This window comes from Coenobita brevimanus, chromosome 105 (genome assembly GCF_032717465.1).
Source record: "Coenobita brevimanus isolate Jiangsu-jjx chromosome 105, ASM3271746v2, whole genome shotgun sequence".
Taxonomy (NCBI): domain Eukaryota; kingdom Metazoa; phylum Arthropoda; class Malacostraca; order Decapoda; family Coenobitidae; genus Coenobita; species Coenobita brevimanus.
Genome location: NC_137058.1, coordinates 8,279,849 through 8,299,663, shown reverse-complemented (window position 1 = coordinate 8,299,663; position 19,815 = coordinate 8,279,849). Strand labels below are relative to the sequence as shown.

The window sequence follows — 19,815 nt, the reverse complement described above, 5'->3', positions numbered from 1 at the left end:
TGTATGTATGTATGTATGTAATATTTATCTATCTATCTATCTATCTATCTATAGATAGATAGATAGATATACACAGTAAAAGTCCTATTATTCGGCAGCTGATTATTCGGTAGATCTGACATTTCAGCAGTTTTGAGAAATAGTCCCATTTACGAAAATCATTGATTGTTCGGCAGATGTCTGGAATCATCTCGGCAGTCCAGGAAGTCTTTTTATGAGAAAGTCTTGCATCCAACAAAACAGTTTGCCTCGAATTCCTCCTTGATGGTACAGTTTCCATAAAAGTCTTTGGTGTGGTACTGTGTCAAAAGCTTTCTTGAAACCTAAATAGATACTGTTCACCCATTCTTCTCTTTCCTGTATTGTGTTTGTTACTCTGTCATAGTAGCTCAACAGATTAGTAACACATGATTTTCCTTTTCTGAAACCAAACTGTCTTTCTGTTATCATACTGTGTTCTTCTAGATGATCTACCCAAGCTTTTCTCATAAGCTTTTCTAGTACCTTGCTTACAACACCGGTCAGTGATACTGGTCAGTAGTTGAGTGGATTTTGTCTATTTCCTTTCTTGAATAAGGGGACAATATTTGCTTTTTTCCAAATATCAGGTAGTTTACCTTGACTCAAGGATTTCTTGAAAATTAAAAATAATGGTTTACTTAACTCCTTTGCACATTCTCGTAGTACCCAACATGAAATTTCATTAGGACCACTTGCTTTTCCTCTGTGTACTCTACTTAACTCCTCCTGTATTACTTTTTCTGCTATTTGTATATCTGGTAGTATGTGTGGACATGCATGTTCCACATAGTCCCTCTCAAAATTTTTTTCTTCTGTAAAAACTAATTGGAAATTCTTATTTAGTGCTTCACAAATATCTTTCTCTTGTGTATAAGTGATTCCCTCGTCCGTAATGGATTGTATTATATCTTTTACTTTGGTTTTGCTTCTGATATAGCTGTAAAACAGCTTTGGTTGATCACTACTTTTATTTATTATATCCTCCTCAAACTGTTTTTGGGCTTCCCTCCTTATTGTTGTATAATCATTTCTTGCCTGTTTGTAATTATTATACGCCCTTTCACTATTATGTCTTCTGTATCTATTCCACAACAAATCTCTTCTTTCTTTTGATTTTTTACATTCTGTATTGAACCATTTCTGTATTTTCTTATCTGCTTCTTTGTGCTGTGGGATGTACTTCTGGACTCCTATTTCATAAAATTCACAGAATTTTTTAGATACAGCATTTAAATCTTGTCCTCTAAGCTCATTTTCCCAATCAACTTCTAAGAAATACTTCTTTAGGTCTTGATAATTTCCATTTTTGTAGTTTAGGCTCTTTTTGTAACTGTCATTGCTGTTTACTATGTCATATGCTATCCTGAAGTTATAGTTTAGTACTGCATGATCGCTTTTGCCCAGTGGAGGGTGATATATTAAACTGTCAATATCATTTTCTTGCCTAGTAAATATTAGATCTAGCACTGAAGGACATCAAGTCCTCTTTTTCTGGTGGTTTCCCTCACATGTTGCGTTAGGAAGAACTCTTGTACGAGATCCAGGAGCTTTTGGTCCCAACAGCTTTCTTGGCTAATCATATCTAGAGTATTCCAATTTATATTTGTATTGAAATCCCCAGTTAGTATAATTCTTTCTGATTTCTCTTCCATTTTATGTAGTAATGATCTTAAACTCTGAATTGTACTCTCTGCCAGGTCCTCATATTCATCTCTTTCCCATGTGTTTGATCTGGGTGGCATGTACAAATTGGCTACAACTACTTTACCTTCAGATGTGTTGATCTCTACTGCAATCAGTTCTACTTGTGATGGTATATCTAGTTTTATTTCATTGACTTTTAGATTTTTCTTAGTTAATATTATAATTCCTCCTCCTTTTTTTAAATTTCTGTCTCTTCTCCATATATTGTATTCCTCTAAGTTTAGTATGTCATTAGATATCCTTGGTGTTAATTTTGTTTCAGTTAGGCATATTATTTGTGGTTCATTTTCTCTGACATAATCGTTCATCTTTAGTAATTTAGATACCATTCCATCCACATTTGAGTACATCAACTTTATCATCTTGTTCATATACTTGTCATGACATGGTTCTACTACCTTCCTCCTTTTTATTCCATCCTGTTTGTGTACCACTTTCTTTGTGTACCAGTTTCGTACCTGCAATCCTATTACTTTGGAAAAAAAAATTTCTTCTTCTCATCTTCTGATCTTCCCTCATTTTTTGTTTTTGCTTCCTCCCTTTTCTCTTTCAGTAATTCCAGTTCCTCTTGTGTTAGGCATCTTTTTATCCATACATTTTTGAACTCCTCTTTTTCCATAAGATTCTTTGCATTTTTTAGTATCTCTTCCACAGTGTTTACACTCTGGAAAGTCACCTTTAGAGGTCTTGTCTTGCTTTTCTCATATTTCCCTAACCTTTTGTGTTCCTCTATGTCTTTACTACAGATTTCCTCTGATACTTCTTTCAGTAAGCTCATTACATTTGCCATCTCCTTTTTGTCTCTTGTGATCTTATTTTTTACTTCTTCCTCTTCTATACCAGTGATTACTATAGATTTGTTTATATCTACTGAATCTCTGACTAACTTTGGATTGTTTTGGATTATTCTTTTCACCTCCTTTTTAATGCTCTTTTCCTCCACCCTTGTTTCTAAGTCTTTCTTTACTTTCACCATTTCAGCATACGTGGTGTGAGAGAGAGAGAGAGAGAGAGAGAGAGAGAGAAAGAGCGTCTGTCTCTCTGTAAAGTGTGAAGAGGCAAGCAGCCAGAGCTCAAGGTGGTTGCTATGGTGACCAGCCTACCTGCACCCAGTACGACTGATTACGGAAAAATATTCATTGAAACAGTGTTTGTAGTGGATTTTGGTCTCCTGGAAGTGTTATCAAGGTGTTATCATTGTGGTGGGCTAGTGTAAGCTTTCGTTGTGTCACCGAACCTCCGCCACACATACGAACACCAGCAAAAAAACAAAAATTGCCCTCATTCCCCACTCATTCACTCTTCCTACACGCACTTCATGGACCATCTGATGCAATCAGCTTGAAGTCGAAGGATTGGTGAGTAATATCAGACCTTGTTTGTTATACAGTAAACCCTTATTATACGATGCCTCTTTGTACGATATTTCGCTTATACAATGTCAAAATTTTAGTACCCTATGCCCACTATACAATGGGAACGACTTGCAACAACAACGGATCATCCGCGGCTCAGTGAACAGCGAATGTGCAAATGCAACAAAAACGTCCTCACACTGTCGGCATTAGACCACACACACTTGTCCACCAGTCCAGCCTCATTAGCTAGCCCTGCCCAGCCAGGCAGTTCTGACATTGATGAGTGAGGGCTGTGAGTCCCTGTGACTGTGAGGCCAAGTCGGGACAATTCGCCGTCAGGACGATTCCCCATCATTTATTTACGTATCAGTTTATTTAGCAAGTACACTAGTTTTTTAATTATGTAAGTTATAAAAGTGATGGTGGTTTATTGTTTATATAGTAAATGTAAAATATGGCATCAAATCATGGGCATTAAATGAAAAATAATAATATATTGAAACGTGAATCAGCTGATTTATGATTGATCCTTCATCTAAGCATAAGGCTACATACGAGACAGTGGTATTTATATAAATGCCTAATTACCTTAAGTGAACAATCGACATACTTTGGAATTATACAAATAATCTTCATGTTAAGTCTATATAAATGTTTCGGGATATTTCGCCATCAAGTCAATTCGCCATCACAACAATAACAAGACAATTCGCCATCGGGACTTTTCGTCGTCAGGATGATTCCCCGTCGTTTATTTTCATATCAGTTTATTTAGGAAGTACACTAGTTTTTTAGTACTGTACTTGTACCTCTTCAAAGTCATTTTAAAATATACCCAAGATGTTGTAGTACCAATGGAATTTAATGAAAACAGCTGTGGGTGATGCTAGAACATGATTCAAAGTCAACTACAGCAAGGTAGAAACAATTTAAATATTGTCTAAAAGTGCAACTTACAAATGATATCCAAAGCCAATGCTATTGAATGAAAATAGACTTTGACAGATCCCCCTGAGAATTAGTTATTAAAGTATCAGTTAATCAGTAATAAGTATATTTATAGAATGACGGGGAATTGTCCTGACGGGGAACGTCCATATTATGACAACGAATTGTCGACTTCATGGCGAATTGTCTAGGAACCACATAAACAACCGTTGCTTGCTTCAGTAAAGGTAAACTCTACTGTATACTGTAGTTTTCATGCTTTTTTCTCTTTATTCACTATTAATGTGTTACTTTAAATGTTTAAACATAAGGATATTTCATGTATGTGAGTGCTAAGGTGTGTGTATGTGAGAGTTTAGGCACGTCTGGGAACGTATCCCCGATGACTCCATGTTATAATGGGATTGCTATACGATGGATTGCTTTACAATGGGGTTTTCAGGAACGGAACCCCATCGTATAATGAGGGTTTACTGTAACTGGCTAAGTACTAACTAAGATCTGAAGGTTTAAAAGCAGACGATTCTGCCGATTTCCGTCGTGAATGCCCGGCTGGGGGGAAGCATTCGCGACAACATCTGCCAGACGGGAGGGGTTAAACATATACTGTAATTCAATGCTAAAATATTATCCTAACCTAACTTACCCTATTTTATGCTAACCTTGTACACAGTCAGGCCTCAGTATGTGAAGGGGTAATGTCAAGTGAAAACTCATCACATAATGATTTATCATATACTGAGGTTAATATAATGAGTGAAAGACTGACGAAGAGAGTGTATGTTAGTAAGGTGGAGGGGGGAAGAGGGAGGGGGAGGCCGAGGATGAGATGGAGGGATGGGGTGGAGAGGTATATGAGAGAGGGGGGTGTGAGCTGGGAGCGGGGCAGTGAAATGGCGGGGGACAGAGCGACGTGGAGGCGATTTGTTTGTGGCCACCCCGAATGGGATTGAAGCATCTGGCAATAGATAGATAGATAGACAGAACTTACCCTATTTCATGCTAACCTTGTACACAGTCAGGCCTCAGTATGTGTGGGGGTTATGTCGAGTGAAAACGCATCACATAACGATTTATCATATACTGAGGTTAATATAATGGGTTCAATGGAGATATGGGCCACATAACCTTTAAAAAAAAAAAAAAAAAAAAAAAAAAAAACAACCCTTGGCACCACCAGTAGCACCACACTTTCTACTATGGGTAGCATTCTTTCCCAAAATGATTTCCAAGTCACAAGTTTCAATGTCTCACACATAAAAAGTTATCACTCCACTTAACATCACACACTGCACTACTCGTTGTGCACTTACACTGTTATCTGGTGAAAACAATGATGTTTCAATGGCATAGCATACACGAAATTAAATGAATCATAGTTGATTACAGTGAACTAAAACACTGGGTGGCAAGTTTGGTGCGAACATGACTGCTTGGACGGAAGGCAAACCATATGCATAGGATTACCGTACACAGTCACCACATTTATCGTACAGTAGTCCCTCATTTATCCGGATGCTCAGTATCCGGACGTGCTCATTATCCAGATGCTGAACCTTGGCTCTATTGAATTATCCAAATTTACTAGCTATTATCTGGATGTAAAGTTCACCAGAACTTCAGCCGGATTGCAGACATGTTCAAACATTTGATATCAAGGCTGTTGGGCTCGAGCCAGGAGTGGGAAGTAGTCCATAACCCACAACCAGAGCTAAAATGTCCGTCCGCCCCGTACTGAAAGGCCAAAGCCGTGCACTTATCCGATCGCTCCTAATGAACCTCCAGCACCTATGGTATGTAATACGACTGTAACCCGCAAGTGGTGTCACAACATCCGTACGCACCCCCATCAAATGTCCAATATTGCGTGGCCACGTGGCTAAGTCTTTCCCAACCGCCACCACCATCGAACACATACCACATGCCACGAGTATATGTTCGGCGACAGCAGCCGTCCACCCCTCTACCAAACGTCGAAAGTCCCCCAGTCATGGCGAGTTGTGTTTCCGCATGGCCGTTCAGCGTCTAACAGACTGCAAGCCATGACAGAAGGGGGAGAATCCTGCCCACAGCCTCACTTCTCCCCCCCTCCCGTCCCTCCTCCATACCCTACCGGCTCCCCCCTCACTCCTTCTGTCCCTACCCTCCTCCATGGTGATAACACTGACTCATGAGTTTTCAAAGTTTTTTGCTGTTTATTTAACTATCACTGGTCGTCAAAATCCTCCAAAATCCATGAGAAAGCTCATGAAATTCTGCATCTAGACATGTTTAACTCTTGGAAGGTGCTGGCAAAATTATGCACCAGGATGGTGAGAAGTTATATGAAGGAAAGTTTCATTCTCATCTTAAATGTCAGGACCAACTTGCCTAGCCCCAGGCTTCTATGCTTCTCATGGGGCAATGTAAGGTTGGATGATGAATGATGAATATGAAAGCTTTACTCCTGAACACTTTATTCCCACTGCATTTCTGTACTTTTGCTTACCAGTTTTATGTGTTTTTATTAGTTTATCTTGTAGTATAACCACCAGTGAAGATGATGGTAAACCATTTATCCCAATATAACCAATTTCCGGTGGCATATTTGGCCATGTAATTTTTCTGATCCCTGGGAGCAATCACTTGTCACTGATGACTGATTTTTAATCCATCTTCAGGCCTTTTGTGGAGTTTTGTTGGTTATGAACTGTTTTCTTGATGTTTAGCATTAATATGGAAAATCCTATGTGTGTTTTGATGTCTCAATATGGCAGGAGGGGTACTGTACATACAGTAGTGTATAAAGTGGGTATTTCTTTGGTTTTCAATAGTTTATTTTTCATGGCTTTCTTGGTGTTTAGCATTAATATGGATAATCCTATGTGTGTTCTGATGTCTCAATATGGAAGAATGACTGGAAAACAGTGCCAAAATTAGAAGGGGTACTGTGCACACAGTAGTGAATAAGTCAGGTGTTTTTTGGTTTTCAGTGTTTATTTTTCATGGTTTTCTTGGTGTTTAGCATTACTCTGGATATTTTGATGTGTGTTTTGATGTCTAAATATGGCAGACTGACCTGAAAACAGTACCAAACTTAGGAGAGGTACTGTACATACAGTAGTGTAAGGGTTGGGTGTTTCTTGGTTTTCATTTTTTTTTTTCCCATGGTTTTCTTGGTGTTCAGCATTACCCTGGATATTCCTATGTGTGTTTGGATGTCTATATGTGGCAGACTGACCTCAAAACAGTGTCAAAATTATGAAGGGTACTGTACATACAGTAGTGCATAGGCAGAGTGTTTTTTTTTTTTTTTTCCCCCTTGGTGTTGAAAATTATTTTGGATAATCTTATGTATGTTTTGATATCAAAATATGGCTGAATGACCAGAAAACACTGCCAAAATAAGGAGGGGTACTGTACATACACTAGTGTTTTTTTTTGGTTTTCAGTGTTTTTTTGCATGGTTTCCTCAGTGTTCAGCATGACTTTGGATATTTTTGTGTTTTCGATGTCTAAATATGCCTGAATGACCCAAACCAATGCCAAATTAAGCACTACTGTACAAACAGGTTAGGTACAGGTTGGAGGTTGGGTATAGGTAGGGTATGGGAATGGTGGGGGAATAGTGTTCACTATCCGGATGCTGCCACTACCCGGACATGCCTGTGGCTCTATTATGTCCAGATGAATGTGGTATTACTCTATAAGTGAATTTTGCCATCATTATCGGAAAACTGGGTATAATTTTTAATTCATCATTCTACCAATTTATTGCATACCAAACGGACGTATACTGAGACCTGACTGTAACCATACTTTCTTTGTCTATTGATGGACCCTTTTCATACTTGAAAATACTCTTCTGTATGCTTTCCAAAGTCATGGAATCAATTCAAAGGATGGTAAATTTTATGTTAATATCTCATCTAAACGTCAGGACCAACTTGCCTAGCTCCAGACTCCTATGCTCTTCATGGGGCAACATAGGACTGGATGTTGGATGGATGGATTTAAGAAGAGGTCCTATGTTTCACTGAAGATAAAACCATAATTCAACTGGGTTTCCATTTCAGCATGCTTGGTTAAGTAAAGTTACTTCAGACTGAGGTAGGTTAGATTAGGTTTGGCTTACTAAAGTTAGGTTAAATGAAATTAGGTTAATATGTACTGTAATTGTGGTTCAGTTCCACACCTGATAATATTGCATAACCAAGTTCCATCCTCTTATGTTTACCAAATTCTCATGGTTGTAATTCCAGGGGATGACTAATATTAGCTGCTAAGATAAAGAAAAACATTAAGCTAAAATAATGTAGAATGTTAAGAAGAGAATTCTGGTGTCACCTGAAAAGGCTTTTTATACAATATGTAACTGAATCAACCAGAGGTTCAGTGGGCAATTAAGGCACTCCAATCAGACTAAGCCTGTGCAGGTTTAAATCCAAAGGGTGGTTGGGGGTTTAATGCTCACGTAATAAGGCTGGTCACTCTCATCTTAAATGTCAGGACCAACTTGCCTAGCCATGGGCTCCTATGCTCCTCATAGAGCAACACAGGATTAAGTAATGAATGAATGAATGAATAACTAACCAGAAACTTTTGAGCCAAAAACATTGGCAAGATTTGGCTCCTGGACGGTGAAAGGCACAAGAGTGAGTGATGATCCCTCAGCAACCACCACTCCGTGGACAGTCACCCACCCCATAGGAGGATCCACGTACATTTTCAGCTTGCGTAAGTGGGTAACCATCCCAAACTTGATGTCACGTAACACCATAAGCCCACCTGTAAAGTAATGGTTTGTGTTATCAATTTATATTCATATTACATATTCTAATACTGTATTGCTACCACCATAAAATTTTATTGAGAATTAGGTGAGTTTTTGAAACAGAGGAGTTGGATATTGACTCAATTAACCTAATCACTATTACAAGTCTGGAAAAAGTTTAATAAAATGGCCTGGTCGTATGAAGATTAAAGCAAAACTGTATGTAACTGAATGGAGATGGTTATCATACTATAAAATGACCCATCTTTGATCATCATCATATTAACCCTCTGTCCCACTAAAAAATGACTGGGTGAGTAGGTTCCTGAGCCATTTAAGAGAAATTACAACACTATAAAAACTACCTCAAAGAGGTCTAAATAATAATAATAACTACACTGCTAATGCCAACGATGATGATGATGATAAAAAGAGCTATCAACATGAAGCCCACAAACACTCACACATTCAGAATCTTAGCTTCAGCTTGGGTGGTAAAAAAAATTCACATTTCTCTCTCTCTAGAAGCACTTCTCTTTTCTTGCCTTACTTTGATTCACTCATTCAAATATTCCTCTAAATAATGTATATTCATCCCTTTCTTTGCATCCTTGACAATTGGCTGATGTATGTATAAAAACAGTAAACTCTCTCAAATCCATCACATCATCCAGAACGCATCATCACATCACAGTAAAAGGTAGCAAATTGCAGGAAGCCAAAAATTCAACATCCATGCCATTCAGAGGGAGTCCAACCACACAGACACTGCCATAAATCTTGCTACCAAAACACTGCCTTTGATGTTGTCAAATTGGGCAATTTTCTAATTTACCTGTATGTCCCCGTCTTCAGTTTTCTTCTGTTCAATAATACTGTAATTACGTGAATTACAGCAGAGGTAGGGAAGAAGATGAGAGAGAGAAGAAAGAGGTATATGTGACCAAAAGGAAGGTGAAGAGACTGGTGAAGGAGAGTATGAAGAAAGTGGATGAAGAGTTTGGGAGGAATCTGAGTGTGAAATGGAGGGAGAGTAAGAAATTGTTTTGGAAGGAGGTAAAGAAAGTAAGGAAGTATGAAAAAGGAAATAGTAGGAGAGTGAAAGATAGGAATAACAGATTGTTGGTGGAGAAGAGAGAGAAATTGAGGAGATGGAAGGAGCACTTTGAGGATTTGTTGAATGTACAGAGTAAGAGCAGTGTGAGTATAAGTGGTTGGGGAATGGCTGGGAGAAGAAGAGAGGAGAGGAGAGAGGAAGAGATCAGTAGGGCAGAAGTAGTGGAAGCAATGAAGAAGATCAAGGTGGGAAAGGCCCCAGGAATTGAAGGAATGTGTGGTGAAATGCTGAAGTATGGGGGTGAGATTGTTGTGGAGTGGATATGGAAGTTGTGTAGATTGGCTTGGGAAGAGGGAAGGGTTCCAGAGGACTGGAAATCAGGTATAACTGTTCCTTTATACAATGGAAAAGGGGAGAGAGAAGTATGTGGAAACCATAGGGATATTTGCCTTCTTAGAGTGACTGGAAAAATGTATGGTAGAATACTCATTGATAGGGTTAGGCATATAACAGAGGAGCTGGTTAGAGAAGAACAAGGGGGATTTAGGAAGGGAAAAGGGTGTGTAGATCAGATATTTGTTCTAAGATGTTTAGTGGAGAAGAATCTAGAGGAGGGAAAGAAAGTGTATGCTGCCTTCATGGACTTGGAGAAAGCTTATGACAGAATAGATAGGCAAGGTATGTGGAAGGTATTAAGAATATATGGAGTGGAGGGGAAATTGCTGAGTGCTGTGAAGAGTATGGCCAAAGGAGCTAGGGCTACAGTGTGAGCGGACGGTGAGCTGAATGAGTTCTTTGATCTAAATGTGGGACTAAAACAGGGATGTGTGATGTCTCCATGGCTGTTTAATATATACATGGATGGGGATGTAAGGAGGTGCAAGGTAGGGCAGTTGATGTGAGGGTGGCTATAATGAATGAAGGTGAGATTTAAGATTCTGGTGTTGCTGTTTGCCGACGATACAGTATTGTTGAGTGAAGATGAACGGGAGTTGCAAAGTTTGGTGAATGAATTTAGGACAGTGTGTAGGAGGAGGAAGCTGAAAGTTAATGTAAACAAGAGTAAAGTTAAGGTGTTTGAGAGGAATGAAGTCACAGAATGTACGGTGAGGTTGGAAGGTGAGGATATGGAGAATGTGGTCCATTCAAGTACTTGGGTAGTGTGATGAGTAAGGATGGAACTTTGGGGGATGATGTGCTTGAAAGGGTACAGCAGGGAAAGAAGGTTGTTGGTTCACTGAAAGCAAAGATGAGAAATAGGGAGGTGAGTATGGAAGTTAAGAAGTCATTGCATGATAGTACTGTGATCCCTACCCTGAAGTATGGAAGCGAGGCGTGGACTTTGCAAGAGGGGAACAAGTCAAGAGTGAGAGCAGTGGAAATGAGTTACTTGTGAGGAGCATGTGCAGTGACATGGAGGGACAGGTTGACGAATGAAGAAGTGAAGGAACATTGTGGGGTGGATGTGGATGTGGTTGAGAAGATTAGGGGAAATACACTGAGGTGGTTTGGACATGTGGAGAGAATGGAGAATGAAAGACTGACTAAGAGGGTGTATGTGTGTGAGGTGGAGAGAGGGAGAGGGAGGGGAAGACTGAGGATGAGGTGGAGGGATGGAGCTGAGAAGTATAGGAGGGAGGGGGGAGCGAGCTGGGGGAAGGGTAGTCAAATGGTGGGTGACATAGCAACTTGGAGGCGTTTTGTCTGTGGCCACCCTTTGCGGGATTAGGGCCTCGGGCGATAGATCATTCCTCTTCAATACATTTCATACTGCAATTTCCTCATGGAGCTCATCCCAAAATGTAGGACAATGTATCAGTCCCACCCTCCCCCACGGCTGCCCTTCCACACTCTCCCTCCACTACAGTACCGTAAAGCCATGTGGTAGCTGTGTATACAAAGGAGTTCAGTGTGCATTTCATCATCCCTGTCCTTCTTCATATTCTGCTGGCCCCCTTTTGTAGGCATGTGTCTCAACAGCCCCTCCATCTGCCAAGCACATCAGGAATATCCTATTACAGTACAATCCCAGTTTGGCTTGGGGAATTTACCTTCCCGGTTACAGATTTTTCCCGTATTTCTGATATTCAAATCAAGTCTGTACAAAGGCAATAACTCTAACTGCAATAAATACAATTCAGGTACTCACCACTCACATCAAGGGCCACCCTAAGAGATTCCACCTGAAAAATAGCCTCGTAAACACACACCATGGTCATAACGCACGTGCATGCAATGCCTAGAAGTACCCCAAAATGCACAACTCAATTCTATTAACCACCAAATTATTCGGTGTATGTACTGTCAGCAAATGTACAGCAAGGTTGGATGGTGAGGAATTGGAAAATGTGAGTACAGTTAAGTACTTGGGTAGTGTGATGAGTAAGGATGGAGGTTTGGAGGGTGAAGTGCTTGAATGGGTACAGCAGGGAAGAAAGGTTGCTGGTTCTTTGAAAGCAGTGATAAGAAACAGGGAAGTGAGCATGGAAGTGAAAAAGTTACTACACGACAGTATTGTGATACCAACTCTAACGCATGGAAGTGAAGCTTGGACGTTGTTGGAAGGACACAAGTCAAGAGTGAGAGCAGTGGAAATGAGTTATTTAAGAGGAGCCTGTGGAGTCACGTGGAGAGACAGGCTGACGAATGAGGATATAAAAGGAGCGTTGTGGTGTGGATGTGGATATAGGAAGCATTATTAGGAACACACTGAGGTGGTTTGGCCATGTGGAGAGGATGGAGGATGAGAGACTGACGAAGAGAGTGTATGTGAGTGAGGTGGAGGGGGGAAGAGGGAGGGGGAGGTCGAGGATGAGATGGAGGGATGGGGTGGAGAGGTATATGAGAGAGGGGGGTGTGAGTTGGGAGCAGGGCAGTGAAATGGCAAGGGACAGGGCGACGTGGAGGTGATTGTTTGTGACCACCCCAAACGGGATTGAGGCGTCTGGCAATAGATAGATAGATAGATGTACTTGCAACGATTGCACGTGCCTGGCACTTTCTCCTGCCTAACCTCACAAGTGACAACGCGCCAACTCAGAGTGTAGAGGACAACGTACAGGCTGTTGTTCACCTGGCTCGGAATCTGCCAGGCTGTGGTGAAGTGCCGGCTAGTGACATAATGGACGTGATTACTGAGAAGGTTGATGATGCTGAGGCTGTCGTGGAGGCTGTTATACAAGACGACGAGCACTTGGAAAGGCAAACTAACCATGAAGTGAGTGCAGTGAATGAGTAGGAATGTGGCGAGCCTTCTATGAAGGAGCTCAGTGATTTGCTTGTTTATGTAGACTTGGCCAAGAAGATTGTGAAATCCATTGAACGTGATGAGGAAAGGTGTACTGAGAGTATTGGTTACCTAGAAAAAGCTGTGCGTTTTTACAAGGAATTGCATAATCGCAGAGTTAATGAGAAACATCAGGAACTCATCACCCAGTATTTTGCCTGGATAAGGGCAGAAGCTGAGCCTGAACCACAGCCTGGCCCTTCACACACTGAGGACGTGGATGACGTAGCATCTGTCATCTCTGAGGCAGACTTTGAGGGCTTCCTGAGGGAGGCAGAGGAGCTGGAGAAGGGAGAACAGCATGAGGGAGCACCCCCATCTCATGCTGAGAGGTTCTAAGTTCTTCCCAACACCACCCCCTCCATTCACTTAAGCAATATTGTCATAGGATCAAGGTGAGATCCCTTAATATGGCTTATTTCTATTTGATACATGCACTGAATATTCCTAAATTTGTATGTTTGTGTTTGATGGTGCCTAAATAGGTTTAGGTAGGGTGCTGTAGGGGTTGGTTGGCCAAAGTCCAGACCCGAATTAATTTTTCACATAAGAGTTATTATTTATAAACCGTGGAATTCGTAAATCGCGGCAGTGGTCCAGACCCAAATTGCGCTATTTACGAGGATTGAGTGTATATATATATATATATATATATATATATATATATACATATGTGTATGTATGTGTGTATGTATATGTATAGAGAGAAAGAGAGAGAGAGAGAGAGTTGGAATGTTTCCAATCAGATCTCATGCAAGTGGACTGGTGGATGAAAGAAAACACAGTAAGTCTACTGGGGAACAGACCTACAGAGGTAAGTAGGTTCATGAGAATACATTCTTAAGGGAAATGGGCCCATGTGGAAACAGGTCTAATGAGTAATGGTCCATGGATGGAATAAATGTGAGGAAACAGGACCATGTAGGGATCTGGTGTATTCCCACGGGAAGAAAGAAGTTTATGGGGAAAAAATACCTCCATGAAGAGAATAAGTCCATGATCAACACTTGTGGGAAAATAGGTCCAATCATTTCATTCATATCATTTATAAAGACTCCAACATGCTTGCATGCATCAGCCTTGGCTCCCCACGCCGCTCGAGCTCTGGCAACTTCCCTGTCCAAAGGGGAAAATGTCATGTTGGGAAATTGGTCGATGGGAAGGAAATGGGTCCCAGGAGGAAAATGGGACCAAAGGGAAAAATAGGTGTGTGGAGAGCTGCCCTTAGGTGACCAAGGCCGACATATGCAAGCATGTTGGAGTCTTTATAAACAAAGTGAAATGTAAAGAAACATTATAAAAATACAGTACATCTATGGGGGAAAATAGGTGGGTGGGAGATGACACCTGGAGGGCATAGCCAGAGACAGGATTATGTGCTAGTATTACTACAAACAGGAAATCTTAATATAAAACTGGAACATTTCATGGCACTGTACAGATATACAATAGACAGTTGAAGAGAGAATATCACTAACCTCCATCTTGCTTGTCAAGGCCAATGATAACAATGTGCCAAGGCGACAGTTCCAATATTTTAGTGTTCCTAGTAACATCCATCTGATTCTCTACTTCATGTAACTCTCCTGGTAGTCGGTCTGGGTCGTCGTTTTCCAAGTCAAAGGTATATATGTCGCCTGTTGACCCTGTGTAGGATAAATTACTAATGAAAATTATACTTTAATGTAATGCTACTTTTTTATCTTATCTACTGTATTTATCTACTGACTTACACAGTACAGGCATCTGTTAGCTACACATGAAAAAATAAAAAATAAAAAAAAAACAATTGCATGCTTCAACAAAACTGACATTCCACATACGTGCAATAGGTGCATTCACAAACTCTCAGAAGTTGCCAATCTTCAACTGATAACTTAATTTGACAAATAACAATGTGGTCAACTAAACTATTGTTTTGTGTTTCCTTTATCTCTTTGTTCATAGGTATAATTTTATGAACATATTTACTCAATAAAATGAGGAAAAGAAGCTCAGTATGATAAAGCTGAAGGGAGTCACTAAACTAACTAACCATCTAAACCTAGGGACAATAATCTTAAAACCAATTTCAAACATTCCCAGTCATGTCTTTTAATACATCTATCTATCTATCTATTGCCAGACGCCTCAATCTCGTTTGGGGTGGCCACAAACAAATCGCCTCCAAGTCACCCTGTCCCCCGCCATTTCACTGCCCTGCTCCCAACTCACACCCCCCTCTCTCATATACCTCTCCACCCCATCCCTCCATCTCATCCTCAGCCTCCCCCTCCCTCTTCCCCCCTCCACCTCACTCACATACACTCTCTTCGTCAGTCTTTCACCTCTCCACATGGCCAAACCACCTCAGTGTGTTCCTCATAACGCTTCCTATCACATCCACATCCACACCACAACTCTCCTTTATATCCTCATTCGTCAGCCTGTCTCTCCACGTGACTCCACAGGCTCCTCTTAAATAACTTATTTCCACTGCTTTCACTCTTGACTTGTGTCCTTCCAACAATGTCCAAGCTTCACTTCCGTATATTAGAGTTGGTATCACAATACTCTCATGTAGTAACTTTTTCACTTCCATGCTCACTTCCCTGTTTCTTATCACTGCTTCCAAAGAACCAGCAACCTTTCTTCCCTGCTGTACCCTTTCAAGCACTTCACCCTCCAAACCTCCATCCTTACTCATCACACTACCCAAGTACTTAAACGTACTCACATTTTCCAATTCTTTTAATACAGTTTTAATCAAATAAAACTTTCAGACATATATATAATAATCCCCGCACTACCCAATGTAACAGAGCCAAAGGCATGTCCGGAAAGTGGTCCTGTTCAGATAGTGGGCCCCAGCCTCCTGGACTTGTACTTATGGACCCTAACTCAGAAAAACACCTACACAACTCCATCTGGACATGCATAGCACCTATTTATGACCCAAATCACACCAATAAGGGACATAAAAGAGTGAAATAAATGCAAAAGAACCAGAGAATGAGGGTTTAGAGGTGAGTTCATACAATATCAAACATTCTGGGTACATAAAACAAGTCCCTGGCTCCTGGACTGGTTTAAACTGCCAGTTTGCACTCCAAAGTTAATCCTTTGCACTCTAAATTCTAATTTCTTAACACTGCACAACACTGTTAATTCCCGTGTGTTCTAGTGGCGAGGTATTGCAGTTTATTCACTGTTTATTCACATAAAATGAGCACATGTGGCTTGCATTGCGATAAGCATCTGCTCTCGATCGGAGTTAGGCTGTGACTGTTGATGATGGGGTAACAGAGTTGCCAGATCGCAACGGCCACATTCCCAAACTCCTCAATTTTCATTACCAAATTCAGAAAGCTAGCATCTATTCTTCACTAATTATATATACAAGTGGAAATACATGTAATCACTCTTCTTATAATTAACAGCATGTTGATTATTATCATGCTATATAGGCTACAAAATTAATCAGAGAGAGCAAACAATCCACCATCTCATCCTGTGTATCCTCATACATGTGAAAAATCCGTTTGGTATTGTATTATTCTGATTCATTACCAAACAAATTTTTCATTACCAAACTGGCCCACATTTAGTAATGAAAAATACCGAATGGCAACCCTGACAGGGGAGGGGGAGGGGGGAGGAAGGAAGGGGTGAAGGGTCCATGGTGTAACAGCTGTTCAGCGCCGCGTGACAATTTCAAATTACGGGAAGGAAAAAAGTTGGATTTTTATCAATTTTTTTGCGATTTTTGGCCCATTTTGAGAATATTGGATCCCGGGACGAAAATGTCCGATAAGTGGGGATGCCCGGAAATTGGGGATCCGGATATTATGGGAATGACTGTATAACTGTAGGATTTTCTAGAAAATATGCTCAATGTGCTTCCCAGGCAAAATTACATGAGTTATCTTTATCTAAGAGGGTGTATGTAGGTGAGGTGGAGGGAGGGGTAGACCAGGGATGAGGTGGAGGGATGGAGTTGAGAGGTATATGAGGGAGAGGGGGGTGAGCTGGAGGGAGGGTAGTCAAATGGTGGTTGACAGAGAGACTTGGAGGCGTTTTGTCTGCAGCCACCCTTTGTGGGATTAGGGTGTCGGGCTATAGACAGATAGATAGATAGATAGATCTTTATCTAATAGTGGTAGGTGGTGGTGACCATCATCCACGCACTTGATGCAGTGCTGCCTAACTGTTCCTTTGCCATTATCATTCTTTTTCTGTGCCTGCCCTGTTCTCTTCCTATTTCTCCCGTCTTTCCTGTCACTTCTTATTGGTTTTCTTTCCTTTACAGGTGGCTTTACATTGAGTGAAAAGCAAAATGGTTTCCTGTAAGCCAAGAAACCATTTACAACGCTGGGTGGTAACCACCCAGGCAAGAAACGATTATACAAAAATATGGATGAGTTTGGGAGAGTGTGCAAGAAACGGAATCTAAAGGTGAATGTAGGGAAGAGTAAAGTGATGGTCTTTGAGAAAGATGAAGTCAGTGAATGTATAGCGAGGTTGGATGGTGAGGAATTGGAAAATGTGAGTACGTTTAAGTACTTGGGTAGTGTGATGAGTAAGGATGGAGGTTTGTACGGTGAAGTGCTTGAAAGGGTACAGCAGGGAAGGAAGGTTACTGGTTCTTTGAAAGCAGTGATAAGAAACAGGGAAGTGAGCATGGAAGTGAAAAAGTTACTACATGACAGTATTGTGATACCAACTCTAACGAATGGAAGTGAAGCTTGGACATTGTTGGAAGGACACAAGTCAAGAGTGAGAGCAGTGGAAATGAGTTATTTAAGAGGAGCCTGTGGAGTCACATGGAGAGACAGGCTGACGAATGAGGATATAAAGGAGAGTTGTGGTGTGGATGTGGATGTGATAGAAAGTGTTATGAGGAACACACTGAGGTGGTTTGGCCATGTGGAGAGGATGGAGGGTGAAAGACTGACGAAGAAAGTGTATGTGAGTGAGGTGGAGGGGGGAAGAGGGAGGGGGAGGCCGAGGATGAGATGGAGGGATGGGGTGGAGAGGTATATGAGAGAGAGGGGTGTGAGTTGGGAGCAGGGCAGTGAAATGGCGGGGGACAGGACGACGTGGAGGCGATTTGTTTGTGGCCACCCCAAACGGGATTGAGGCGTCTGGCAATAGATAGATAGATAGAAGGAGGGAAGCACAAAAACAGTTTGAGGAGGATATCATAAATAAAAGTAGTAATCAACCAAAGCTATTTTACAGCTACATCAGAAGCAAAACCAAAGTAAAAGATAAAATACAATCCATTACGGACAATGGAATCACCTATTCACAAGAGAAGGATATTTGTGAAGCACTAAACAAGAATTTCCAATCAGTTTTTACAAAAGAAAAAAATTTTGAGAGGGATTATGTGCAACATGCATGCCCACACATACTACCAGATATACAAACACCAGAAAAAGAAATACAGGAGGAGCTAAGTAAATTAGACAAAGGAAAAGCAAATGGTCCTGATGAAATTTCATGTTGGGTGCTATGTGAATGTACAATGGAGTTAAGTAAACCATTATTTTTAATTTTCAAGAAATCCTTGAGTCAAGGTAAACTACCTGATATTTGGAAGAAAGCAAACATTGTTCCCTTATTCAAGAAAGGGAATAGACAAAATCCACTTAACTACTGACCAGTATCACTAACCAATGTTGTAAGCAAGGTATTAGAAATGCTTATAAGAAAAGCTTGGGTAAATCATCTAGAAGAACACAGTATGATAACAGAAAGACAGTTTGGTTTCAGAAAAGGAAAATCATATGTTACTAATCTGTTGAGCTACTATGACAGAGTAACAGACACATTACAGGAAAGAGAAGGATGGGTGGACAGTATCTATTTAGAGTTCAAGAAAGCATTTGACCCAGTACCACACCAAAGACTTTTATGGAAACTGTACCATCAAGGAGGAATTCGAGGCAAACTGTATTGTTGGATGCAAGATTTTCTCGTGAAAAGAAAAATGAGAACAGTACTAAGAGGAAATTACTCATCATGGAAAGAAGTGGCTAGTGGAGTACCACAGGGCTCAGTGCTGGCACCAATCATGTTTTTAGTGTATATAAATGATACAGACAGTAACACTGGAAATGAAAGCTATCTAAATATGTTTGCAGATGATGCAAAAATACAAAGGAGAATTACTAACACAGACTCTAGTAAAGAGCTACATGAAGAATTAAATACTCTTCATGAATGGAGTAATACATGGCAAATGGAATTCGATGTGGACATGTGTCATGTAATCAAGTTTGGTAAAAGTGGAAAAAGACCTGATTGGGATTATATGTTAGGAAATAAAACCCTACACACATCAGAAAGAGAGAAGGACCTAGGTGTGATTGTCAATAACAGACTATCTCCAGCTGACCACATCAGTGAGAAGGTACAGAACATGTATACACTGCTTGCCAATATGAGAATAGCATTCACATACATAAATGAAGACATGCTAAGAAAGATAATAACATCATTCATCAGACCAACCCTGGAGTATGAATGAGTAGTCTGGGGTCCTCATCTCAAAAAACACATAGACAAGTTCAAAGGGCCGCTACAAGATGGGTACCAAGCTTAAGGGATCTAAGCTATAAAGAAAGACTAAATAAACTGAATCTACCAACACTACAGGAGAGAAGGAAAAGAGGTGACATGATTATGCTATATAAATGCATAT

At 40.6% G+C, this 19,815-nt stretch overlaps 1 protein-coding gene across 1 annotated transcript in view; it reads right to left on the bottom strand.

Annotated features, from left to right (window-relative positions):
* The window catches only part of LOC145416348 (nucleolar protein 11), a 395,109-nt gene that overhangs the window by 214,519 nt on the left and 160,775 nt on the right, over positions 1-19,815 (bottom strand). Inside the window, exons 5-6 of the mRNA XM_080285346.1 lie at positions 14,606-14,773; positions 8,604-8,798 (exon numbers count right to left, since the gene is read on the bottom strand). Coding sequence (XP_080141472.1) covers positions 8,604-8,798; positions 14,606-14,773 — 363 coding nt within the window. The remainder of the gene's footprint in view (positions 1-8,603; positions 8,799-14,605; positions 14,774-19,815) is intronic.